General features: G+C 56.4%; 1 protein-coding gene across 6 annotated transcripts in view; it reads left to right on the top strand.

Moving 5' to 3' along the window:
• Positions 1–17,332, top strand: part of Rapgef1 (Rap guanine nucleotide exchange factor 1) — a 118,488-nt gene extending 101,156 nt beyond the window's left edge. For 5 of the 6 annotated variants that reach the window (XM_090330844.1, XM_090330843.1, XM_090330847.1 and 2 more), the window contains 13 exons: positions 1,584–1,669; positions 4,891–4,999; positions 7,235–7,310; positions 9,057–9,141; positions 9,945–10,037; positions 10,548–10,733; positions 11,091–11,175; positions 11,292–11,386; positions 12,916–12,994; positions 13,076–13,177; positions 13,665–13,762; positions 14,955–15,083; positions 15,291–17,332. In XM_090330844.1, coding sequence (XP_090186970.1) covers positions 1,584–1,669; positions 4,891–4,999; positions 7,235–7,310; positions 9,057–9,141; positions 9,945–10,037; positions 10,548–10,733; positions 11,091–11,175; positions 11,292–11,386; positions 12,916–12,994; positions 13,076–13,177; positions 13,665–13,762; positions 14,955–15,083; positions 15,291–15,441 — 1,374 coding nt within the window. In that variant the 3' untranslated portion in view covers positions 15,442–17,332. Of the gene's footprint in view, positions 1–33; positions 115–1,583; positions 1,670–4,890; positions 5,000–7,234; positions 7,311–9,056; positions 9,142–9,944; positions 10,038–10,547; positions 10,734–11,090; positions 11,176–11,291; positions 11,387–12,915; positions 12,995–13,075; positions 13,178–13,664; positions 13,763–14,954; positions 15,084–15,290 lie in introns of all 6 variants that reach the window. The other variant, XM_090330842.1, reaches the window with a different exon arrangement.
• The last annotated feature ends 4,219 nt before the right edge of the window (positions 17,333–21,551 follow it).

Raw genomic sequence — 21,551 nt, 5'->3', positions numbered from 1 at the left:
TGCTCTGTCTTTCCTCTCCCCTGTCTCCCCCAGAGTGCAAACGCCAGTGAGGGGGACTATGTCGGTCTGTGTTCCTCTGGCCAGAGCAGCGAGGAGCTGGGCCCCCCTCGAGGAGTAAGTAGCCTCGGTGGCTGCCTTGTGCGCGTGGCCCGCCCCGCAGGGCTGAGCCCCTGCTCCCAGGTACTTCTCTCGCTGCTGCTCCTGCTGCTGCTGCTGCTGTTGAGCCCACCGGCCTGTGGGGAGCCTGCACGGCCCCGTGGGAGATGTGTCTTCTGGATAGAGCTCTGTCCTTGCTCCTGCTTCAGTGGGTGTGGTGATTTTCTAGACATGTCGGGGAGCTGCCTAGCGTGGGCCCTGGTCATGGGTCCAGCCGCTGTCTGTGGTTTCTTCGCATCCTTCTCCGGGTGCCCAGCTCCCTCTCATCCCGGAGGCCGCACCTCCCACCTGCCTCCCTATCCCCAGCATGTGCCTCCCCTCCCAGCTGCCCCGGAGGCTGACAAGCTTGGCAGGGGCCCCAGGGCCATCCAGCCCCTCCCTCCCCAGAGAACAGAATCCTTGCTGCCAACGTGGTGGTGCCAACACGGTGGTAGAACCCCAGGAGCTGGGTTCTACTGAACAGTCAGACTCTTCTCTCCATTTGGCTTCAGCAAAACAGGAGCCAGCCAAGAGGCTTCTGAGGCCATGGTCGCCTTGAGCCTGAGTGCGACAAGCTTCTCTGGGGAGGAGGCAGGTCCTGCGGACCAGAGGCCTCCCTGGAGATAGGTCTGCTGGAGGCACCCCGGCCCTGAAAAGCACAGGAGGCCCGTAGGGTGGTGCTGTGGCTGAGGTGACCATGCCAAGGCAGGGCCCCCTTCAGACGTCAGTGTGACACACAGATTGAGGTCTGCACTCCAGTGGGATGCAAGCCTGTCTGGGAGCGGGGCCATCTCCTCCCAGTCCTCTCTGGTGGTCTATGCAAACATCATCTAGTAGAGGCTCCTGTGGCCAGTCTCCAGGCCGGGTGGTCACCCAGGGATCTGGGCTCCCCTGAGTCTGCAGGGCAACAGGTGGCACCTCACCCCTGTATCTGAGCATCTAGGCCTTTTGGGGACTGTCACTGCTGCGCGGACTGAACTAGAGAGCCTAGCAGCAGGGCCCAGGAGTTAAGGCTTGGCTCCAGACTCTGCCATGCACAGCTGCTGTCAGCAGGCCCTTCACCCCTTAATTCTGTCCCTGTGGGGGTGATGGTGGTGGTAGCCATTTTTAGGGACAAAAAGGAATAGGCGTTCGGAACCTCTGAGCAGCCCAGCACCCACTGAGCTGAGAGGGGCTCCCAGGGCAGCCTTTCTCCAGGGGATGGTAAGGGGGCTGCGTCCAGGCTGGCAGCTGCCGGCTGCTGCCACATCACCTCTGCTCGCGCCAGGCGTGGATGCCATTTTGCACAGGGATTCTGTTTCCCATCGTGACCACACGTGGCCATGTGTTCCTGCCTCGAATTGCTCAGGACACACGTGCAGGCCACAGCACCTGACAGGCACAAGTGTCAGGACGACCGTGCCTCGCGTGGGCCACCTACCCAATACCAACATTTGTACTCTCTACAGGAGCCACCGGCTGGGAAGGACGGTCATCCCAGAGACCCCTCGACAGTCAGCACCCCCGGGAAGGACAGCAGAGATGGTGGAGAGAGGTAGGCAGGGAACAGGGACCGGCTCCCTGGGGATGCACCCGCTCTTGGGCCTGGTGAGCCGCTTGCAGCCAGCCTGCCTGTGGGGTCTGCCTCTCTGTTTCATGCTAGGAGTTTTCATCTGATTCTCAAGTCCTGAAGCTGTAAGGAAGTGGAGTAGCCACTGGTAACCCACACCTGAGAGGCCTCACCCAGCACACATGCCCCGCCCACCATCCATCACCCATGAGAGTCCACCTGTTCTTTCTCAGACCCTAGGCTAAACCTCCTTGGGCTTGGTCTTCAACTTGAACTACCACAGGGAGGGTAAGAGCACCCCTAACCCTACCCCCCAGGCACTGGTTACTGTGTATGTCCTGTACCCAAAGTATGTCACCCTTGTGACCCTAGTCTTCTGGCTTCTACGACTCCTGGTTACCTGGCCAGCACACCTAAGAAAATTAATCACAACTGTGCTCCAGTTCCCCCAGGCTTGCAGAAAAGGGTCGCACGTGTTAACGTTTTATGGAAAGATCCATCGTGGAGTGCATTCAGATGTGAGGTCTCGTTACTCCCTTACAGGATTTCCAGTGTTAGCACAAGGCAAACCCACCCTGGCATTCAGACATGCAGTGCACTGCAGTGTGTATGAAGGAGCTGTGTGGTCTGCCCCCACCTGTCCCAGCCTCTTCCTCCTCTGCAGGTCAAAAAAATCAGGGCTCTCAAACATTCATGGGGGCAAGAGAAGAAGACATGTGAAGCCGAGCGCCAGTGGCTCACACCTGTAATCCTTGGTAATCCCAGGAGGCTGAGCTCTAAAGATCATAGTTCAAAGCCAACCCGGGCAGTAAAGTCCATGAGACTCTTATCTCCAATTAGCTACCCCCAAAAAGCCAGTCATGGAGCTGTGCCCCAGGTGGTAGAGTGCTAGCTTGGCCTGGTGGTAGGAGCTCTTGCCTAGCATGCTTGGTGCTACGTACATAGAAAAAGCCAGAAGTTGAGATACCACCTTACCCAATCAGAATGGCCAATATTCTGAATTCAGATAGCAATAAATCTGGTGGGGATGTGGAGAAAGAGGAACCCTACTTCACTGCTGGTGGGAATGTAACCACTCTGGAAAGCATTGTGGAAGTTTGTCCAAAAACTAAACATAGCTAGGCACGATTGGCTCAGGCCTGTAATCCTAGCTATCCAGAAAGCTGAGATCTGAGGATCAAGGTGCAAAGCTAGCATGGACACAAAAGGACCTGAGACTCTTCTCTCCATTTAACCTCCAGAAAATGGAAAGTGGAGGTTGGCTCAAGGGCAGGGCAGTAGCCTTGAACTGAAGAGCACTGGGACAGCGCCCAAGCCGAGTTCAAGCCAAAAAAACCACAAAAAATAAATAAATAAAAATGGCATTTGCTGGGAAGTGGATGGAACTAGAGCAAATCATGTTGAGCAAGATAAGCCAAGACCAAAGGGACCAAAGGCTCATGGTCTCCTTGATATGTGGGTATTATATCTAAACAGTACAAGAGCAATGTCTTCTTGGGTACTCAAGGTCATTGACATGAACTTGGAGATATAAATATATCTATTAGACATAAGTTAATATATATTGATATGTATCTATGACATACAAAGACTCAGCTTAATTTTGATTACATTCATAAATTTATGTGCCAGTGATTGCATATAGAGATTTTTTTCTTGAATACTTATTTGCAGAACATCACATTTAAAATAGGATGTAAAGGGCTAGGAGTTTAGCCTTATGGTGGAGTGCTTACTTAGCATTCACAAAGACTTGGGTTCAATTCCTCAGTACCACATACACAGAAAAAGCTGGTAGTGGTGCTGTGGGTCAAGTGGTAGAGCTCTAGCCTTGAGAAAGCCCAAGGACAGTGCTCAGGCCCTGAGTTCAAGGCCCAGGACTGGCAAAAAAAAAAAAAAAAGCAAACAAACAAACAACAAAAAAAAAACTCAGGGGCTTGAACTCAACCTGGCACAGGGAAAAAAAAAAAGTGCAGTTCTGCAGACCTGTTGAAGAGGCCCACCTACTCAGGCTGCCTCCTGCCTACCCTCCGTGCTGCCCATGTTGTGTTGATTCTCCCAGACTGAGGTGTCCCAGTGGTCAATCAGGAATGGTGGCTTTCCAGTCCAGTCGTAGCAGCAGACGCCCACTTGTGCCACCCAAAAGTAGTGCCACAGGAGAGCAGCTATGGGTTCTGTGCCCCCTGCCTGAGACTTGAACATGTCATTTCCAAGTTCCCACCGCCTTGGTAAAAGCAGAAAGTGCCCTGATGACTGCAGTCTGACCTTCCACACAGGCCACACCCAGACTGGACCCTCCCCGACCAGAGTAGTTCTTCCAGGACTGGGGTTGTTTGCTGTGGCCTGTTTCATCTTCCTGAGTGCCACGTTACACAACTCAGTACTTAGCATGTACCTGGCCCATCAGTGTCCCAGGAACAAGGAAGACAAGCACTGGGGGAGGCAGTGGTTCGCAGGCTCACGTCCATCCCCGCCAAGGGCCTCCCTGACCTCAGGCCAGGCACTGTGCTAAGCCTCCTCGTGCCCTCTGTGCCAGCTACCCGTCACACGCCTGTGACTGCTTGTTTCTAGGGGGCTGTCTTCTAGAGGACAAGGCGACAGGTCTGCTTGGCCATAGCTAGGCTTCAGGCTTTCTACGCTGATGGTGTCCTGCCACTGGAATCATGTCTTTAGTCCTACTTTTTGCTATTTATTGGAGTCTTTCCAGGCTGGCTTCAAATCACAGCCTCCGGAGTAGCTAGGATGACAGGCGTAAGCCACTGGCACCTGGCTTGATCACCATTCTTTCTTATTCCTGAGCCAAGGATCCAACTGATACTTGGTCCTTAGGATCAAATGATGCTAACTTTGTCCTGTCCTGCTGGACCTATACAGTTGCTCTCAGCACCGCCTGCCCTGGTGAAGGCAGAAAGACTGAAGCCAGCACTCACACAAGTAGTCCAGGAGGCCTTCTCTCCAGCTTTTAACCTCTTCCATCCACATATGAAACACTCAGGAGATGTGACAGCTGATCCGTAGCAGGGCTGGGAGCTGGGTGCACGCCCCAGGCCTGCCCACCCATCCAGCTCCATCTTGCCTCTGTGACTCAGACAGACTTGTCCCAGAGCAGCTCTGACACCTGTGCCCCAGGATGGCACTGCCTCCACATCTGAATATTGGAGTGCTCAGTACCTATTTGATGTAACACCAACTGCTTCTCCCGCCAGGGCCCCAAAGTCCCCGGATGCTCTGGAGTCTCAGTCCGAAGAGGAAGTGGACGAGCTGTCTCTCATTGACCACAATGAGATTATGGCCAGGCTGACGCTCAAGCAGGAGGTAAAGACTCCCCAGACTCAGAGTTTATAAACCGGCCCCCCAAAGTAGGGGGTGAGGATCAAAGAGAATATGACCTTGGAGTGTCTCCAACAGAAAGACCAGAGTGAGCCAGACCAGGTGTAGAACCTGGGGTTCAGGTCTCTGGCTCCAGGAAGGGGTAGGTTCCAGGAGAAAAGGGTTTTTTGTTTTTATTATTTTTGTTTTTATTTGTTTTATTTTTGTTTTTATTATTTTGTTTTTATTATTTTCAGCTTAAGGCTGAAGAGCCACAGCGCTGCTTCTGGTTTTCTAGTGATAAAGTCGAGATAAGAATCTCATGGACTTTAATGCCTGGGCTGGCTTTGAACTGCACTCCTCAGATTCTTAGATCTTAGCTTCCTGAGTAGCAAGAATTATAGGTATAAGCCACTGTGCCCGTCTAGGAAGAGGGTTTTTTCTTTCTTTGTTTTTTTCTTTCTTCTTCTTTTTTTTTTTTTTTCTGTGGGTCATGGAGCTTGAACTTGGCCTGGGCGCTATCCCTGAGCTCTTCAACTCAAGGCTACCGCCTGCTCCACCCCTGGGCCTGGGCATTGTCCCTGAGCTCAGGGCTAGCACCCTACCCACTTCCCATTTTCTAGAGGTTAATTGGAGATAAGAATCTCTAGAGTCTCAGGTCCTTTTATGCCCAGGGTTGGCTTTGAACTTTGATCCTCAGATCTCAGCCTCCTGAGTAGCTAGGATTACAGGAGTGAGCCATTGTGCCACCCAGTCTAGGGGTTTTTTCCCTGTCTGTCGTTCTCTCTCTCTCTCTCTCTCTCTCTCTCTCTCTCTCTCTCTCTCTCTCTCTCTCTCTCTCTCTCTCCCTCTCTCCCTCTCTCCCTCTCTCCCTCTCTCCCTCTCTCCCTCTCCCTCTCTCTCTCTCCCTCTCTCTCTCTCCCTCTCTCTCCCTCTCTCTCCCTCTATCTCTCCCCCCCCCAATCCTGGGGCTTAAATTCATGATCTAGGCTCTGTCCCTGAGCTTCTTTTGCCCAAAACTAGAGCTCTACCACTTGAGTCTCAGTGCCACTTACACCTTTTTCTGTTTATATGGTACTGAGGAATTGAACCCAGGGCTTCATGCATGCTAGGCAAGCACTCTACCACTAAGCCACATTACCAGCCCCTCTTTCCTTCCTTGTTGCTTATGGAAAGTGCTCTTGGGCCTAGCAGAGCCTCTGGCAGACCCCATGACAGGGCCACTGTGAGTGACATGCTTCCAGCACACAGCCAGGAGTGGCCTCCGCCTGCAAAGAGAACCCAGGCAGTGCTGTCTCTGCAGAATGCACTCTGCAGTTGGGCCTAGAGGCCCCTGCCTCTTCCACATACTCCCCCCAACCCAGAAGTAGGGCAGGGGAGGGGTTTGGGGGCTTCCTGGCCCTAGTGGCATCCAGGAGAGATGGACTGCAACTTGATGACAGTCACAGCCTGAGAAGACAGAGGCCGCCTGGGCCCACTCCTTAGCTGACCTCAGCCAGGAAGACGCTAACCTTAGGCCATCAGTGAGCGGAAGGGCTGGCAGGAGACTCCTGGACAGCTGAGCTCCTCTGCACAAAGAGGTGCTCCATTTCCTTCCAAAGCTCAGGTCAGTGACACCATCTCTAGAAGGACACTCAGAATGCCCACGGGCTTGGGCACTAGGGGAACATGGGCAGGAGAAGGACAGGGTGTTGCTTCTGTCTCCTCCATAGCTGAGGGCTCCAGGGCCCAGGGGTGGTCAGTCTGGCCTCCATTCCTGGTCCTATGAGCAGCTTCTTGGCTCGAAGCCAGGTGGTGGACGCCTGTTTAGAAATTGATCTCAGTCCCCCATGGGCATGGGGAGAGGTGACGTTGTAAGTGACATCAGATGTCACTACTGGTGTTTCTGAGGCGTAGGTGGTTTCCTGGCTGGTGACAGGCATCACCCGTGATTCTGGGAATAGGAAGGTGCTTGGGGCATCCTGCCTTCCTCTCAGGTGCCCTGCGGGAGGCTGGGACTCCAGGATATAAAGACACCCACCTTGCCTGTGACTGGGGTAGACCCTGGCACGGGCGCCATGTCTGGAAAGGTCCCAGAAGACCTCCACCCATGCCCACCTGCCAACCACAGAAAGCAGCAGTCTGCAGAAGCTCATCTGACCTGCAGCTGGTCTACTGCTGCAGGGCCTGGAAAGCAAGGGAGGAAAGTGAAAGAGGCAGAATGGTGACCATCTCATGCTTCTTGTGCTGTTTAAATTTCAGGGAGATGATGGGCCAGATGTGCGTGGAGGCTCCGGGGACATCTTGCTGGTCCACGCTACTGAGACTGACAGAAAAGGTATGGCAGCAACGTCCTGCCATTGGCTTTCGGGGTCCCGTGGGTGCTGCCACTGCCGTCCTCGTGATCACCCCGAGAGGGTCCAAACTGTAGGCCTGGCACCCTGGGTGAGAGGAGGGAATGCCACTCTGGGAGGTGGTGACACAGTGGCAGGCCCCCACTGGACACACCCCCTTGGTGCAGGATGAGGGCCCCCCGGCCCAGTGTGTGCCCTGGAGTCTTGAAGCCCTAACCCAGTCCTGTTTTCTAAGCCACTCTGCCCTTTCTTTTTTCCAGTCCTGGGCCTTGAACTCAGGACCTGAGCACTGTCCTTGGGCTTTCTCAAGACTAGAGCTCTACCATTTGAGCCACAGCACCACTTCTGGCTTTTTCTATGTATGTGGTACTGAGGAATCGAACCTGGGTCTTCATGCATGCTGGGCAAGCACTCTACCACTAGGCCAAACTCCTGGCCTGTCCTTGTCTTTCTACGACAGCTTTCCCACCGTAACTGGGAATTTCTGAATTCTGGAAGGGCAGTGTCTTCCTGGCAGAAGCTGTGGGAGAAGGGAAGAGGAAATGGCCCCCACAACCTCTTCCCTTCTCCACGGTGTCCTCATTTCTTCTGGCCGGGTGGGGCCTAGTCCTGTACACTTGGGAGTCCAAGGCCACATTGGCTGGCCGTGGCCATGCTCGGCCAGGCCTCTGCCAGCCGTCTGTGGGAGTGGAGGATATAAGCAGTGCCCCCATAGATGCACCATTGCCCTCCTGGAGGACGGCCTGCCCTCCACAGGTCACCTCTTCAGGGCTCCATCATCACAGCTCCTCCTCTCCCAGTATGGTATTTTCATTGTATTTCTGTCCAAAAGCAAAGGGCTGGACTGGGAGCTGGCTTACATCCTGGCCTTCCATAGGGCCCACTCTCCTATCCTCCCAGCTGTCCACAGCTGTAGTCAGGCCAGAGGGCAGCACAGTGGGCAGAGAGCCTGAGAGTCTTCAGGCCCATGCCCCGCAGATGTAGAGAGAAGGCTGATTAGCCTGAATTAGTGTCATTTTATTCCTGGGAGGACTGAGGACCCTGGAGACCCAGAGTTGTTTGTACTACGGGCTCAATTGTGCCGTGGGCCACACTATATGGGCTGAGGTGCTGTGTCAAGTGGCACCAGCGACTGGGAGGCCTTGAGAGGCCTGGGCACACGCCATGCCGGGCAGTGGCCTTGCACGCACTTCTCTCAGGTTGCACTTGTTAGAAGCTGCATGGATGAGTGTGAGATGGGGAGTGTGGTCTTAGGCCCCAGCTCAGATCCCGCCCTTCCCTCGGGAACTGTTGCTTTGTGGCTTATTTGGGAGGCAGAGATGGGAGGACCATGAGTTTGAGGCCAAATCAGCAAAATGCCCAGGACCCTACCTCAAAATGGCAAAATGGCAGCATAGCTCAAGTGAGTGGCCACAAAGGAAAAAACCAAAAACCCTTCTAAGGAGCTGCAAGTCATTCATTATCCTCCCTCCACCATGGTGGGGCCCTGCCAGTCAGGGAGCCTGGACATCCAGGGATCTGATGCTGGTTTAACATGGCATGGCCTCCACCCATGGAGTCCCCTGCAGCTGTCCTTCTCCTTGAGGCCTGAGCATTGCCCCAGTCCTCAGGAGAATGTGCTTGCCTCATGAACTAGCCCGCACTCCACCCTGCCCTTGGAGAGACGGGTGGATGGAGGACGGTGACTCCTTGCTCCCAGCATCCTTGTGAGCAGCCCTTTGCCCCCGCAGACCTGGTGTTGTACTGTGAAGCCTTCCTGACCACCTACCGCACCTTTATCAGCCCCGAGGAGCTCATCAAGAAGCTTCAGTACCGATATCCTTCCCATGCCATCCCCCCCTGCAGCGCTGTGTCCATGACAGACCCGCTCACCCCAGCCCCGTGCCCAGGCCTGGCTCCCCAGGATGGACCCAGTGTCATGGCCATGAGTGCCTGGAACAGTGTGGCTGAGTGCAGGATGGAGGTGGGGTGTCTAGGTGATGAGAGGGAGGGAGGCAGCCAGCACAAAACAGCCCTGTGAGGTTCATGCCCCACTGGGGCTGAGCGCAGGCTTCCGGTGGGTGGATTCTGAGGGGTGGGGTGTGAGGGAAGCGAGACTCTGTGGCTTCGGGGCGGGCTGGCCTCGTCACAGCTGGCATCAGCTCTACCAGCTGTCCTTCCCCCGTCCTTTGGAAAGCTCACTGAAGTGGTGGTGGTGGCAGACCTTAGGGCTGCCCACTGACCCCTCAAGCTGAAGCCGGCCTGTCCCTGCATAGCTGTGACCACCACCTGCTGGGCAGCCTCTGCCCAGTGCCCCCATCTACCCTTCCTGCCACAGTACAGGCCACAGGTCAGGCCTCAGCTTCCCTCAAGCCCCCCCCACACACACACACACACACACACCACACACCACACCCCAGCCTTCACTTCCCCTGGTCCATGGAAGCAGCTGTGACATTTCTGGTTTGTAGTCTGAGCTCCACCCCGTCTCCCCCGTGTGTGACAGCCCCTGCTGGCTCACACACGGCACCACGCCTCTCTGTGGCACTCCCGGCTCTGGGAGAGGGCTCAGAGAGCCCTAGCTTGAGGCCAGCGCTGGCCCATCTCTGTGCTGGCTGCTTCCTTAACCCCAGCTCTACCTATGAGAAGTTCTCACCCTTCGCGGACACATTCAAGAAGCGCGTCAGCAAGAACACCTTCTTCGTGCTGGTGCGGGTGGTGGACGAGCTCTGGTGAGTGCCGGGGCAGAGCCCAGAACTGTGGGCAGCTCGGTAGCGCACTAGCTGCCTGGAAGACACTGGCTGTGCCAGGAGGGTGGCCCGTCGAGGCCCGTCCACTTCCGTCCTGCAGGGCAGACTGCCCGCGGCACTGCCCTGCATCCCTGCTTCGTCATAGCCCAGCCTTGTAGGTCAGGGTGACCCTGCCCTGCCCTGCCCAGGATTGTCCTTCCTTCCAGTGTCTTAGGACAAGGCCATGGTGGCCTGGGCCTGTAGCAGTGATGGGGGCCCAGCGGGGGGAGGCAGCATGTCCACATGAGCCCACCTCAGGCCGGCCCTTCTCCATCACCAGCCCTTCCTTCCTGCACTGTCACACTGCCCATCTGGCATGAGACATAGCTGCCCTCGTGCTTCACCAGCCTGGCCCGTCCCCCTGTAGTTCTGCACTGCCCCTGCGGCAGTGCCGGCTGTGGGCTGCATCCCGGGGTCGGGGGTGGCCTGCCCTTCACCCCGTGCCCTCCTCAGCCTGGTGGAGCTGACGGAGGAGATCCTGAAGCTGCTCATGGAGTTGGTCTTCCGCCTGGTGAGCAGCGGGGAGCTCAGCCTGGCCCGCGTGCTGCGAAAGAACATCCTGGACAAGGTGGACCAGAAGAAGCTGCTCAGGTGTGCCAACTCCGACCAGCCCCTGGCGGCCAGGGGCGTCGCCGCCAGGTGAGGAGCCGCCCTGCTTCCACACGCGGGGTGTCGGGCCGGCCCTGAGCCCTGTGCCCTGTGTTCGGGCCTCTCCTCAGGAGGTCCGTGTGGGGTGAGGTGGCGGTGGACACTGGGAGGGAGCTAACAGCACACTGAGTGTGCCCGGACCCTGGGCAGCTCCCCCGGTCTGTCTCCCCGTGCTGGTGAGGCGATGCTGGCTCCTGTGCTCTCCTGTCCTCTGCTGCCCCTCCTGCCCCGCCGAGGGCAGCGTGCAGCCTAGCCGTTGATTGTTAGCGTCCCGCTCCGAGCTTTGGACCTGCGGCCGTCTGTGCTCTCACCCACCCCTGTAAGGGTCCTTGTGCCTCTCTCCCCCAGACCAGGGACCTTGCATGACTTCCACAGCCACGAAATTGCCGAGCAGCTGACGCTGCTGGATGCTGAGCTCTTCTACAAGATCGAGGTATGGGGATGGCTGGGGAGGAAGGGGTCCATACCCTGGAGCTGCTGCTGGCAGGCTCTGGACAGCAGACACAGACCCGCCACATGGGGCCCCAGCACTGCTGCTTCCTCTCCTAGATTCCAGAGGTTTTACTTTGGGCCAAAGAGCAGAATGAGGAAAAGAGCCCCAACTTGACCCAGTTCACGGAACACTTCAACAACATGTCCTATTGGTAAGGCACGGCCTGGCCCTGCCCTGCTGCCCTGCATGTTAGCACACCTGGGTGTGGCTTCCTGTGAGAGCTTGAACCAGCTTGTGGGCACTCACCTCAAACCGCGCAGCCGAGAGAGGACAGGGGCATGCCAGCCACCTGCAGCGCCGGCCGAGGTAGCACCAGAGGTTCTGCTGAGATGAGTACGGGAATCCACCAGTAATGTCTGCCTTCGCCCGACATTCATGTCTGCCATCCTGTGCTGGTCACGGCCAGGCTCCTGCCCAAGGCCTCCACCCTGACTCACCCCGCTTGGCCCGGCAGAACTTATTAGCAACAGAGTAGATGCCATGAATACTTTCCTTTGTCCTTAAAACTTATAACTCGAAAGTCTGTGTCTTAAAGCCATGACTAGAAGTGAGGCACTGCAGCCTCACCGAGGACTGGTTGTGGCTGGCCAGAGCTGCCACGTCCTGATGTGGCAAGCCCCACCCTGCCCCCCTCCATGGCCGCCCGGCAATGTGTGATGGCTGGTTGGTTTGTTGATTTGGTGTGGGTTTCTTGAGGTACTGGGGATTGAACCCAGAGCCAGTTGTGTATTCTACCACTTGAGCCACACCATCCGCCTCTTCTGGGTTTGGGTGGTGGTGGTGGTGATGGTTCATTTTGCTCTGGAATTGGCGTTGGCGCGGCAGAGGTACCAGCACTTGAGCCTTTTGGCTTGGGTTCTTTCTTGGGTGGAGTCTTGCTTTTTTTTTTTTTTTTTTTTTTTTTTTTTTGCCAGTCCTGGGCTTGAGCTCAGGGCCTGAGCACTGTCCTTGGACTTTCTCAAGGCTAGAGCTCTACCACTTGAGACTCAGCACCACTTCCGGCTTTTTCTAAGTATGTGGTACCAAGGAATCGAACCTGGGTCTTCGTGCATTCTAGGCAAGCACTCTACCACTAGGCCGAACTCCTGGCCCTGGAGTCGTGCTTTTTGCCGCTGCTGTCCTGGACCCGAGTCCTCCAACCTGTGCTGGCCCTGTAGCTGGGACCACACCGCTATGCCAGATTGTTGATTTCTGCCTGGCTGGTCTTGAACTCCTTTGCCTCCTGAGTAGCTGGGATTACGTGCGTAGCTGAGGCACTCAGCAGGGTCTGGGGATACATGCCAGGGACTTCTGACTGAGGCAGACAGCACTCCTGCTCCCCCACCCACCACCCCTGCACAGGATGCAGCGCCCCTCAGCCGCGGGGTGCTGACCACAGCAGCACACTGGTACAGGCCCGTGTGACCCTCCCACACTGGCTCAAGCCAGGCTGGCCTTTGGTTTTGCTCTTGCTGCTGAAGTTCTGGAAGGTTCCCTCGTGGCTGTCAAGCATGGCTCCCCAGGGGTCAGGCCTGAGGCCACAGTGAGGATGCACACACATGTCCCCTGGAACAGCTGATGCCCCCGATCTCAGCGCCCAGGCCAGGGTGTGCCGGGCAAGCCTGCCCCAGCCCCAGTGGCTTGGGCTGGGAGACTGCGGGGACAGGTATCCACAGCTGCTCCTCGGCCCCTCGCTTGCAGGGTCCGCTCCATTATCATGCTGCAGGAGAAGGCCCAGGACCGGGAGCGACTGCTCTTGAAGTTCATCAAGATCATGAAGGTGAGCAGCCACCCCACGCCCTCCAGGGCAGGCTGGGCCCGGCCCTGTGCCCACCCTCACGGCCGTGGCCTCTCTCTGCAGCACCTGCGGAAGCTGAACAACTTCAACTCCTACCTAGCCATTCTCTCCGCACTGGACTCGGCGCCCATCCGCAGACTGGAGTGGCAGAGGCAGACCTCGGAGGTGGGTGGGAAGGCTCGGCCAGCCCGAGGCCTGCAGGCCCCGGTACTGGCCTGCCAGCACTGCCCTTCCCACGCCTGGTCTCCAGGCACGGCCTTCCACCGAGCTCCGAGCTGTCCTGCTTGTCTCTGAGCTTGTCGCATCTGGGTGGCCGCCTGCCCACTGCTGGCCCGTGCTAGGTCCCAGTGTTGCCCCTGGCCCATTCTGGGGGAGGGACCACCTCAGGCTGGGCACTGCATTAGGCCTTTTTGGGTGGTCTCGGGCCTGGCAAGCACTGTGGCAGGGGGACGAGTGCTGAGAGAATGTGGGAGAGACCCCCAAGACGTGACCTCACTACCAGCAGTCTCCATAGATGGCCTCGGCCTTCCTGCCGCAGAGCTCAGCGAGCGCTCCGAGCAAGGGAACCAAACCCTTCCAGGGACCAGTGGGCTGGTTTAGGTATTGGCACCAGACCGGCCTTGGCACTCACTCGCCCACCTCCATCCGGCAGGGCCTGGCTGAGTACTGCACCCTGATCGACAGCTCATCCTCCTTCCGGGCCTATCGGGCCGCGCTGTCTGAGGTGGACCCCCCATGCATCCCCTACCTGTGAGTGCCGCCGCCCCTCCCTGCCCCTCCGGTCCCTCTCCCTCCTCCCAGCCTGGTCCTCACAGCCAGGGCCTGCAGTTTTGCCATACATTTTTTTTTTTAATTTTTAGCAATACTGGGGTTTACACTCAGGGATTTATGCTTATTAGGCAGCTGCTCTACTCCTTGAGCCACAGCTCCTCCCAGTCCTTTTTTTGGGGGGGGTGGGGCACGGGGCTTGAATTCTGGGCCTGGCCACTGTCCCTGAGCTCTTCAGTTCAAGGTCACCGCCCTGTCCCTTGAGCCACAGCCCCACTTCTCATTTTCTAGTGATTAATTGGAGAGTTTCTTTTGTGCCCTGGCTGGCTTGGACCTTGATCCTCAGATCTCAGCCTCCTGAGTAACTAGGATGACAGGCGTGAGCCACCGTGCCTGCGCGCACTCCTCTCCCCCGCGGATAGCAAGGTGCTATCCTTGAACTTTTTACTGAAGGCTGGCACTCTACCACTTTGTACTACGATGCCACTTCCAGTTTTCTGATGGTTAATGGAGAGAAGAATCTCATAGATTTTTGTGCCTTGGCTGATTTTGAACTGAGATCCTCAGATCTTAGCCTCCCGGGTAGCTAGGATTACAGGTGTGAGCCACCTTTTTTTTTTTTTATTTTTGCCATTCCTGGAAACTGAACTCAGGGCCTGAGCACTGCCCTTGGGCTTTCCTCAAGGCTAACGGGCTGGTCTTCTACCACTTGAACCACAGCACCATTTCTGGCTTTTCTATGTATGTGGTACTGAGGAATGGAACCAGGTCTTTGTGAGTGCTAGGCAAGCACTCTACCACTAGGCCAGACTCCCGGCCCCAGCCTTACTTTGTATGTCACAGTGTCACCCGTGGTGGTCCACAGCTGAGCCCACTCCTGGTGTGTGTCAGCTCACTGCTGGTCTCCTTGGCCTTGGCAGGTGGCCGCTGCTGGACCCTCTAGGGCCTGAGTGGGCTTGTATGACCCACCGAGGTCAGGTCAGAGCTGATAACCCAGGCTTTGTGCTGGAGAGAGAGGTTTTCCAAGCTGCGGGGATAGCTGTGGGGCTGGCGTGGGCCAGCTTTGTTGTCATGAGCTGGCTGGCACTGGCTGAAGCCAGCCCGCCATGAGCCACCACCTCCAGACTGGAGTGGGTCCTGCCTGGTCCCAGCGCTCCCTGTCTCCATCCCCCAGGGGTCTGATCCTCCAGGACCTGACCTTCGTTCACCTGGGGAACCCCGACTTCATCGATGGGAAAGTCAACTTCTCCAAGCGGTGGCAACAGTTCAACATCCTGGACAGCATGCGGTGCTTCCAGCAGGCGTGAGTGCAGGGTCCTCCGGGAAGCCAAGCCTGGCCTGGCCCTGGTCCAGGAGCAGGGGGAGGGGGGGTGCGCTGCTGGGGGCTAGGAGAGCAGAGCGAGTACCAGGCCCTTGGTCAGCGTGGGTGGCAGGGTGCCACGTGTGCCCCAGGGAGGCCACGACACCTGGCTTCTGGTCCGTCCTGTGCTCACCGGCCCCTTCCCATCAGGCACTACGACATTCGCAGAAACGACGACATCATCAACTTCTTCAACGACTTCAGCGACCACCTGGCGGAGGAGGCCCTGTGGGAGCTCTCGCTGAAGATTAAGCCCAGGAACATCACGAGGAGAAAGACGGATCGAGAGGAGAAGACCTAGGAGCCAGGCTGCACGCCAAGAGAGGACTTGCACCAGCCAGGCAGGCCGAGGTGGCCGCCCTGGCCCGTGGCAGCTTGGGCCCTCAGGGCCCTCAGTGAGCTGGCAGGCAGGCCTCGCTGACTTGTGAACAGTGGTCCCCTGGCCCGGTTGCTTTCCGCCCAGCTCCACGTTCCTCCTGCACCCCCAGGCCGGGCATGGCGGGACCCCAGCAGCCCCAGGAGAAGGGCGGAAGCCCAGCCCTCCTGAAGGGCGAGGCTCCCAGCCTTCAAGGGCAGAGGGCAGATGCGCAAACACTCAGGGCACCTGAGACAGGGGAGCAGCCCAGCATGGAGGAATGAGAAGGGCCGGGAGACAGCTGGCCACAGGAGGCAGAGAACGGCCGAAGGGTGCCTCTCTACCCATCCTCTGCTTTGTAGCCATGGGGGGTGTGGCAAGTGATGGTCACAGTCCTGGTGCCTGTCACAGCACCTCCCAGTCATAGCACCTGTCTGCCCTGCACGCTCCCCAGCCGTGGCTGCTGTCCTGTCTCCACTCGGGGGCCCACCGCCTGTACCCCACACTCTGGAGCAGAGGTGCTAGGGAAGAGGAGGGAGGGCAGCTTGCTGAGCTGGGCCAGGCTGCGCTGGAGAGCCAATCCCAAAGTGGGGGAGCTCTACAGCTCTGGGGAGGGCCAGTGGCGCCCCCCTCTGCGCCTGCTGTGTGCCTTAAACTCCACCTGCTGCCTCCTGGCCCGTGGCTGCTCCTGGCTGGCACGCCCCTAGGAACCAAAGGTTCCTAGCCCTTCATTCACCCAGCTCTGGGGCGGGGCTGTGGGGGTCCCCGAGAGTGAGGGGGGGCGGCCCCAGACAGGTGCTCGAGCCAGGTGCGCTGCCGAGGGTGACGACCCAGGGCCAGGGTGCCCGGGGTTCAGTGCACACCCTCCAGCCCTGGGTGAGTGTGGGGTGGGGTTGGCGGCTTAGGCTGAGCCCCCGCTCTCAGCCCAGTGTCAAAGGCCAGGAAAGGCAGAGGCCGCCTGCCCACCTGAGCCCTCGCCCTCTCGCTCTCTCGCTCATTTGGGACTTTAAGCAGCTTTCCTCCAGAAGAAGGTGTGGCTGTTCCCTTCCTCTTCTGTCTCTCTGTCCTGTACATAGAGGCACGGGCTGCCCCTCCGGCACCAGCCCTGCTGTCACTTGATTATTTAAGGCGTGTGTGTGGTGTTGGGTTCTGAGCAGTGTTGTGCGTGGGGTGGTTTGAAGTCCTTTCATTTCAGTCCTTGCCCCCTGCCTCCCTTTGCTGGGCTCTGGGGCACCGTGGTAGGCTACCCGGGTAAGGCCCGGCTCCCCTCATCTGTGAGCTCCCTGCAGCCCAGGCGGGCCTGCCCGTGAGCTGGATGGGGGACGGGGCAGGGTCGTCTTCGTGATCTGAGCCGTGTGCCCAGCCCTCCTGCGCCAGGGAGCCCAGGGCCATGGGAGGCCCGGAGCTGCGCCTGCACCAGGAACTGCCCACAGGGGACACGAGGCATGGTGTGTGTGTTTAACTTATTGGCCAATGGCTCCCCCACTCTCCTGCCGTGGTGTTGGCTGGCTCCGGGCCCTGGCCAGGCTGCAGCCTATCTATTTGGGGGGGGGGCGGAAGGGGAAGTTGCGGGAGGGAGGGGACTTCTAATGACAGGAGCAGCATGGATGGTGGACGCCCGTGGAGGTGAATCCAGGCCGGTGGGCACATGCCACGTCTGACCAGAACCCTGATCTGAGACGTGTCTCCCACCCCAGCAGCCCACAGCCTCCCCCGTGTGGTGTGACGTAATCAGAACCCCCCCCAACTAACCTGTCTGACAGCAGCCCCTCCCTGCAGACACTTCAGATGTGTAACTTTTTTGTATGAAAGAAAAATAAACAGACGAGAGTCATCAGATGCATGTCTGCTTGGAACCCACCCGTCCTGTGGCTGCACATGGGGGGATGCGGGGGCGGGGCTGGGGTCCCCCCTCCACTGTTGTGTTGCTAGGCACAGCTGTGTGTCCTTCCCAACCCTTCCCATGGGTCCTGCCCAGAATGGCCCCATGCCCTCCCAGCTCCCTTGGAAAAGCTTTCAGGGGGGACTTGGGGGGCAATGGCTCCACTGCTGCTGCCCAGGGCCCAGAATCACCTGCCACAGAGGCCGACTGGGGGCCTCACCCCCAAAGCCATGTCCTGGGCCAGGCACACAGTAGGGACTCAAATCCTCTCCCCCCACCCCCTGGCTGCCATCCACTCCTCCCGCCTGCTGCCGGCTGTGACAGCATTGGCTAGAGCCAGTGCTTCCTGCTGTCCTTGGCAAGGCTTGTACCCCATCTCCCTCACCTACCAGTAGTGTCAGAGGAGTCTAGCCTGGAGCCAGGCACTGGTGGTCCAGGACTGGTGTCCCAGCTACTCTGAAGGCTGAGATCTGAGGATGGAGGTTCAAAGCTAGCCTGGGCAGGAAAGTTTGTGAGACTCTTATCTAATTAACCACCAGAAAACTCAAAGTAGATCTCTGGCTCAAAGTGAAGAGCAGAAGCCTTGAGCTGAAGAGCTCAGGGTTCAAGCCCCATGACCAACAACCACAACAAAATAAATGAGTCCAGCCTGGCCTTTGGTGACGTAAGTGCCTGGGCTGGCTTTGAACTGCAATCCTCTGATCTCAGCCTCCTGAGTATTTAGGATTACAGGCGTCAGTCACAGCGCCTGGCTTCCAGCATCCCTTCATGGAGATGGAGTCCCAGACTGCCAGGCCCCTTGCTGTTCCCAATCACAGCCCCCCAGGCACATGCCATTGCCCCTGCCATGGACTGGTGAGAAAGGGGAATCTCACATTTCTGTCCAAGCTGGATCATTCAAAAGAAACCCCACGAGGGTCTCATGACCCATGACCAAGTTTGTGTGCCTGAAATCATCAGCAGGGAAAATAAGCTCCTGGCAGGAGGACCAGCCAGCCATCAGCCTCACACCTGGGGCCACGAGATTGAGGGCCACTGGTGATTCAGGATGAGACTGGTTCCTCCAAAATGGCCACTTACACAGGAAATCTTATCCTTAAATTGGATTCTCGAATGGACCGGTGGAAGGGCAAGCTCGGTGACACACTCCAGCCCTCATGCTTCCCACGCTCCTGACCCCTGCGATGGCCAGAACCCAGGCCTGGCCCCACCACTGAAGCTGGACATCGTTCCAGGATTCCAGGCATCTGGCAGGTACAGGAAAAGAAAATAGCCAGGTGCAGATGGAGGTTCAGAGATGAAGAGGAGACCTAGGAAAAATGCAGTCCTGAGAACTGAACCCTGAGGGCTGAGATCCTGCAGCTGCCATGCACCACCCCTTAGTGTCTTCTAGGGCAAGACAACCAGAAATACACACAGGCTCACACCTGCAATCCTGGCTACTCAGGCAGAGATCTAGAGGGTCTTGATTCAAGGCCAACCCAGGCAGGAAACCTTGTGAGATTCTTATCTCTAATTAACAAAAAAACTGGAACTGACTGGGTACAGTGGCTCACACCTATAATCCTAGCTATTCAGGGGGCTGAGATCTGAAGATCTTGGTTCAAAGCCAGCCCAGGCAAGAAAGTCCATGAGACTCTTACTTCTAATGAACCACCAGAAAACGGGAAGCAGCATTTTGGCTGAAAGTGGTAAAGCACTAGCCTTGAGCAAGAGAGTTCAGGGAGAGCACCCAGACTTCGAGTTCAAGCCCCACAACTGCCAAAACAACAACAAAAAAGCTGGAAGTGGACCCGAGGCTCAAATGGTAAAGCACCATCCTTGAGCCAAGAAGCCAAGGAACAGGACCTAAGCCCCAGTGCTGGCTTGTGCATGTGTGTGCACACAATCTAATAAAACTTTTTTTTTTTTTTTTTTTTGCCAGTCATAGGGCTTGAACTCTGGGCCTGGGCGTTGTCCCTGGGCTCTTCAGCTCAAGGCTACTGCCTTAACCCTTGAACCATAGTGCCACTTCTGATTTTCTGGTGGTTAACTGGAGATCAGAGTCTCATGTTCTTTAGTGCCTGGGCTGGCTTTGAACCACAATCCTCAGATCTCAGCCTCCTGAGTAACTAGTAGCATAAGCCACTGTGCCTGGCGAAGCTTTTGTTTTTTTTAACATTTCCAAAATTGTGCCAATTCCAGTTCACTATGCCTCGTGGGCAGGGTTTCCTGTCCATTCCCTGCTCCGCAGACACTGTCTTTGCAACAAATGTCTGAGGTTACAGTAGAGACACTGGAAAGACTTTGCAGGGGAAAGGGGCTCTGGGTGCTTCTGGAACTTTGTGCTTGCCCACCTGCTCCCCCAGCACACCCCAAAAGGATGCCATATGACTGCTCAACTCTGTGAACCAGCCTGGGTTCTGAGTCCACCCTAGGAAGGAGCTACCAAGGTATTCATAGAACACTTGGGACCAGGCCCGGAGCGTGGCCTAATGGTAGAATGCTTGCCTAGCATGCACAAAGCCCTTGGTTTGATCCTCCCTACCACATAGAAAATGCCAGAAGTGGTGTTGTGGCTCAAGTGGTGGATCTTTAGCCTTGAGAAAGCTCAAGGATAGTGCCCAGGCCCTGAGTTCAAGCCCTGGACTGGCAAAAAAAAAAATGCTGGGTGTGGTGGCTCATGCCTATAATTCTAACTGCTCAGGAGGCCGAGATCTAAGGATCGAGGTTCAAAGCCAACCCAGGCACTGAAGACTGTGAGACTCTTATCTCCAGTTAACCACTAGAAAACCAGAAGTGGTGCTGTGGCTCTGTGGCTCAAGGGGTAGGGTGGTAGCCTTGAGTTGAGCTCAGGGACAACTCACAGGCCCAGAGTCCAAGCCCCACACCAACAGAAAGAAAAAAATAGAAAGAAAGAAAAAACAACTGGAAGTGAGGCTGTGGTTCAAATGGTAGAACACTAGGTATGGCACAAAGAGATTCAGGGACAACATCCAGGCCCTGAGTTCAAGCCCCATAACTGACATAAATAAAAAAATAAGGAGAAGAAAAAGAAGAGGAAGAGGAGAAGGAGCAGCAGCAGCTAAAAGTGAGGAAGAAGGGGCCAGGAGCTTAACATGCATGAAGACCCAGGTTTGATTCCTCAGTACCACATACACAGAATAGGCCAGAAGTGGTACTGTGGCTCAAGTGGTAGAGCTCTAGCTTTGAAGAAGCCCAGGGACAGTGCTCAGGCCCTGAGTTCAAGGCCCAGGACTGGCAAAAAAAAAAAAAAGTGAGAAAGATTTGCAATCCTCTATCTAGCCCATGATTTTTATTCTGAATACAGAGAATTCCTCTAAATGGACAAAGAAACATCAAATCGGGATTAAAAAAAAATCTTTGAAAAGCACACTGTTAGAAGGAAGTGGAGCACTAATGATCCCGTGCCCCGAGCCAGCAGGGAAATGCAAATGAAGGCCAGAAATATGGTGGGGCACTCACCCAGAAGACCTCAACCTTGAAAGACAAAGCCCAGGGTTGATGGACTAGGGAGCGGGCAGGATGCAGGTCTGCTGCTGGGGGGACCCAAGCCATGGTGGAGGAAATGGCACAGCGGCATTTTGCTCTGCCATTTTGATGTCATTTGATTCAGGGTCTCCTGTCTAGAATGGCCTCCGTCCATCCAACTGCTGGGTTCTGTCTCTGTCCCATAGCTTGGTGCAGGCGTGTGCCACCCATCTCCTGGCATGCTGCCCCAGGCTCTGCTCCTTCTGACCCCTTCCACCCACCTTGAATTTGTTTTCAGTATTATATGAGAATAGCTTGTTTCCATTAGCCAATTCTGCTTATATAAGGCTTTTGTGCTTACATGCTTAGTGTGTGTGTGTGTGTGTGTGTCCTGGGGCTTGAACTCAGAGCCCTGGCACTCTCCTTTAGCTTTTTCCACTTAAGACTAACGCTAACACTTGAACCACATCTCGGCTTCCAGCTTTATTTACTTAAATCGTTAACTGGCCATAAGGGTCTCATACACTTCCCTACCTGGACTGGCTTCACACTGTGCTCTGGAGAGCTCAGCCTCCTGAGTAGCTAGGAATACCGTAATGAACCAGGCTCGGTGATCATTCTTCAAGAATACTAGTCTTCTTTAGGGGTCGGAGTTTGCCCTTGTGGTAGATACTTGCCTAGCATACACGAAGACCCAGATTTG

Source organism: Megascapheus bottae, chromosome 3 (assembly GCF_031878675.1).
Source record: "Megascapheus bottae isolate mThoBot1 chromosome 3, mThoBot2.hap1, whole genome shotgun sequence".
In the NCBI taxonomy this organism is placed as follows: domain Eukaryota; kingdom Metazoa; phylum Chordata; class Mammalia; order Rodentia; family Geomyidae; genus Megascapheus; species Megascapheus bottae.
The sequence above is the reverse complement of the archived record's forward strand: the minus strand, read 5'-3'. Positions and strand labels throughout refer to the sequence as shown.